The 5,052-nt window shown below is 40.0% G+C and overlaps 1 protein-coding gene across 1 annotated transcript; it reads left to right on the top strand.

Moving 5' to 3' along the window:
• Window positions 1–1,573: 1,573 nt before the first annotated feature.
• Window positions 1,574–2,506, top strand: LOC132316528 (uncharacterized). Its single transcript, XM_059815002.1, has one exon. It carries the CDS (start codon window positions 1,574–1,576, stop codon window positions 2,504–2,506), a length of 933 nt encoding a protein of 310 aa, XP_059670985.1.
• Window positions 2,507–5,052: the final 2,546 nt, after the last annotated feature.

The raw sequence follows: 5,052 nt of genomic DNA, 5'->3' as shown, positions 1-5,052 counted from the left end.
GAAGGTTTTATCTATGGGTCCTTGGTCCATTGCTGGACATCCTTTCTCATTTATGAAATGGAATCACCAAAACCACTTTAAACCAACACACTTTAGCTGCATCCCTGCTTGGGTGAAATTTTACAACATCCCCCTAAGATATTAGACAGTAAAAGGGTTCTGCTACATTGCCAGTTCAATTGGGGAACCTTTATATGCAGATGAATCAACTGAATGAAGGACTAAACTCAAATTTGCAAAACTATGTATCAACCTTGACCTCACCAAGCCCTCAAAGAATGAAGTCAAATTGAAAATGGACGACAACAGCATTGAGAATATCACAATGGAATATCAGTGGCTACCAAAATTTTGCACCAAATGTAATCAGCTGAACCATTTTGATACAAATTGTCCCCTCAACATCATCTTCCCCATAGTTCACACAACCAAGAGGACAAATACACCACCTCATCCAAGAAGCCCAATTCAGAAGGATAACAGCCCTGCAAGTGACCTTCCACCAACCATTAAATGGGTTACAGTCAGAAAAAGAAGAACAAAACCACATCAGCTACCATAGTGAAGCAAACCTCTCAACTCTCTACATCTACAAATAACCATTTCCACACCTTATCCCAAATGAATTCTGATACTATCACTTCTCCACGGCTTGAGAACTCTACCATCTCCCTTACCTCCACACATCAATCCTCACCAACCTCACATCATTCAGTTACTCATATCACATCCTCCATACATTCATCACCACAAGCTAACATACCTAACCACTCCCCCTATGCAGCAGGAAATTAAATTTCTCACCCCAGAAATCAACCCACAAATCAACCTCCAAATCAAAACCAACACCCCAGCAACAACTCCAGCCACTCCCTATACCAACCAATTGCCACATCCTCCCTATCACAAACAAAACAAATGTTATACCACAATCCAGGGATCATGGAAAACTGCTGAGGAAGTCTAACAGTGATGTCCCTTTTCACCAAGCATCCCTAAGTGAAACAGAAAGCCCAAGCAACTTGCACAACAAAAAGACAGTAAGAAGCTTCAAGAAAGAGGCTAGAAAGAAGCCATGCTGCAACACTGGATTGATGTCTAAGCTATATGCAAAGGGGAATGGACATCCTGGAGGTTACTTAACACCTTCATTTTAATGATATCCTTTCTTACATGGAATAGAAGAGGGTTGAACCAACCCTCTAAGTAGTCAGAGATAAAGAGACTAATATCTGACAAAAGGCTTGACTTAGTCTCCATCATTGAAACAAAAGTATCTCCCTTAAATGTGAATTTCATTCACAGGCTTTTGGCACCAAATTGGGACATAACTCACAATTACAACTTCTCTGATCTTGGGAGAATTTAGGTATTGTGCAATCCTAACCAACTTTAACTATCTGTTATTGATGCTAATAAGCAGGCAATTCATTGTTAAATAATAGTCATAGGAGATAACATTACCTTTTTTACTACCTTCATTTATGCCTCTAACTGTGTAATTGAAAGAGAGTTTCTTTGGGTGAATTTGATCCACCATGCAGGCCTCTACAGTTGCTATCCTTGGCTACTAATGGGGAACTTTAATGTCATCCCCAATGTTGGAGAGTCACATGGAGGTTTAATAAAGTGGAGCCCTGTAATGATTGATTTCAAGGAGTGCTTGCAGCATACTGAATTAGAGGACCTCAAATACAATAGGATCTTATATTCTTGCTCCAACAGAAGTCTGGGTACTGCTTCTATTGCAAAGAAACTGGATAGAGCCCTTATCAACCAAATGTGGACCTCTACCTTCCCATTCTCTGAATGCACTTTCCTCACACTTGGTATTTCAAACCACAGTCCAATTTTGGTTAGCATGGATTTTCAGATTCCAAGGAGATGCATCCATTTCAGATTCTTCAATGCTTGGGCCACACACCAAAATTTCTCAACTTCAGTACATAATGTATGGAAAACATTCATTAGAGGGACTGCAATGTTTCAGGTGGTCCAAAAGCTAAAGTTCCTCAAGCCAGTCCTCAAGGAAATGTCCTGGAAAGATTTCTTGGCATTGGATTCAAAGCTTCATGCAGTCAAAGTTGAACTAGATGCATGCCAACTTGACCATGATTGCTTCCCCAGTGACGTCTCACTAAGAGAAATGGAGAGGTCCCTCATCTCAAAGTTTTTAAAACTTACAAATCACCAAAAGGACGTGCTAAGAGAAAAGTCTAGAATGACTTGGTTGAAGTTTGGAGACAGCAATTCAGCATACTTTCACAAGTCATTATCCTCTAAAAATAACGAGAAAAAGATCTTATCCATCACAACAGATTCAGGCCAAATCATTGACCGCAAGGATGGAATCATAATAGAAATTGTGGGACACTTCCAAAGGTTGTTAGGTATATCCCTTCCAACAACTCATACACTTTCTGAATTGCAGCCATTTATCACTGCACAGGTCCTATCACATCTCAAGGCCCTCTTAGATGAAATTCCATCCCCTTTGGACATTTAAAACTACATGTTCAAGCTCAATAGGGACAAAGCTCCAGGTCCTGATGGCTACAATGCAACCTTTTTTCAAAAAAGTTGGGGAATAGTGGGTAGATCAGTTACTAGAGCTATCACTGAGTTCTTCACCAATGGAAAACTACTTTCAGAAGCAAATAACACTTACATCTCACTTGTCCTTAAATGCCAAAACCCTTTATCCATGCATGATTACAGACCAATCTCTTGCTGTAACACAGTGTACAAGTGCATTGCAAAGTTGCTTGCAACCAAGTTTCAATCCACTCTTCCTCACATCATTGACAGCTCTCAATCAACCTTCAACCAAGGAGGAAAGATCACTAATCCAATCCTTCTGGCCCATGAACTATTAAGGGGTTACTACAAAAATAATGGACCTACCAAGTGTGCAATTAAGATTGACCTAATCAAAGCCTATGACTCTGTTAAGTTGGATTTCATCTTAAGGTGTTTAACACTTCTCCAATTCCTAAGTAAATTCATCTCCCTCATCCATGCCTACATTTCTTCACCTTCATTTACCATTGCAATTAATGGTGAATTCAAGGGTTTCTTCAAAGGCAATAGAGGGTTAAGACAATAAGACCCTATCTCCCCCTCTCTTTGTAATAGTGATAAATGCACTATCCTCTATCATTAATAATTTTATAAGCAGGGTTAGGGCATTCAAGTACCACTGGAGATGTGGAGAACTCAAGATCACTCACCTTTCATATGCAGATGACCTCATCCTCTTCTGCCATGGAGATATCACCTCAGTGTCAGTGATCAAGTCAGTATTGGACTACTTCAACACCATGTCTGGTCTTGATATTAACACCTCTAAAAGCACAATTTTTCTATCAGGAGTGGACCAGTACACTCATCAACTAATCACCTCTTTTCTTGGAATACAAGTAGGCTCACTTTCAGTTAAGTACCACTGATTTCCACTAACCTCAAGTCCTTTCACTACAGCCTCTTAATTGAAAAGATCACCAAGAGAATCATTCATTGGTCCTCTAGGTCACTCTCTTATGCTGGAAGGCTACAACTCATCAAGGCTGTCCTAGTTTCAACACAAATTTATTAGTTTAGCATCTTCATCCTACCTAAAGCTGTTTTTCATGAGCTCAACAAGACTTTCAGATCATTCCTTTAGTCAGGTATTGAAATGAAATCCACTGGAGCTAAAGTGACTTGGGTCAAGGTTTGAAGATCAAAAGCAGCTGTGGGGTTAGGAATTCCTAACTTGGAACTGTTAAACAAGGCTAGGATTATGAGGTTCATCTGGGATTTACAAACTGACAGCAATGACAGACTTTGGATTAAGTGGTGCAACACTCATCTAATCAAATTAAGAAATCTGTGGGAGATCAATATACCCCATTCTTGTTTTTGGAACTGGAGGAAGTTGTTACAACTTAAACATCCAACAAGACTACTCTTAAAGCATTCCATTGGCAATGGCTCAGATACTTTATTTTGGCTGGATAATTGGGCTCCAGGAGGATCACTATGCACTAGGTTCCCCATATCAATCCTTTCACAGATTGATATCAACCAAGCTACTACTCTAGATAATTTCATTATGGGTTCCTCTTGGTCTTTCCCCCTTCTATCACAACCTCTATTCCTGAATTGCTCCACATACACCCCCAGTCCTTTCAAGGAGAGATAAGAAGAGATGGATTGCATCCTCAACAGGTTTGTTCAGCCTTAGACACACAGCTTCTTTCCTTGCAAGCCATCAACCTTCAGTTCAATGGCACAACATCGTGTGGTGTTCACCAATAATCCCTAGAATGAAGCTAAACCTATGGCTAGCAGTGCAATCAAGATTGCCAACTCTTGACAGCAGATCAAAGGGGAACCATATTAACATATGTTCCCTTTGTCTTTCTCATCCAGAGTCACATGACCACATCTTTCTCAATTGATGCTGTACCTCCCCAATTTGGAGATTTATTAAAGATCGATGCCAATTTTACACATCAATTACAAATTGGGAGGAGCTCATACAGTGTATTAATGTGAGATGGAAGGCAAAATCAGCTCCAAATATTCTTAGAAAAGTTTGCTTATCAGCCATGGTATATCATACCTAAGAAGAAAGGAACGAGAGGATCTTCAAAAAGAAGAAATCATCACAGAGGGAAGTCCTTGCTCGAATATGCTCCACCATCACTGCAATCATCAGGCTCGGCTTCCTCCAAGACTACACTACATCCAGGAAAATTCTCTCAGAGTGGAACCTATCCCTCTCTTGCAGCAGACCTCCTTCTCACCCGCTGGATATAAGCTACTGTTGGCTTAATGCCAGAGTCTAAGATCACCGGATTGAACGGCTGATAACCACCATTAACAATAGTTAAAGGCAGTTAATTTTGGTTTTTAGTTATTGCTTAAGGTTATGTTTCATTTATGGGCCTGGACCCTTCTGTTTCACCCTAAAGTGGGCTTATAATCCCTTACGAGTTGATTGGCCAAAAGGCCCTCACTGTAATTACTTTTACATTTATAATACTTGCTTAAAATTCCAAAAAAAAA

Source organism: Cornus florida, unplaced genomic scaffold (assembly GCF_030987335.1).
Source record: "Cornus florida cultivar Cherokee Brave unplaced genomic scaffold, ASM3098733v1 CherokeeBrave_3.0.0_Hap2_Chr07, whole genome shotgun sequence".
Classification (NCBI taxonomy): Eukaryota; Viridiplantae; Streptophyta; class Magnoliopsida; order Cornales; family Cornaceae; genus Cornus; species Cornus florida.
This window is presented reverse-complemented; position numbering and strand designations above follow the sequence as displayed.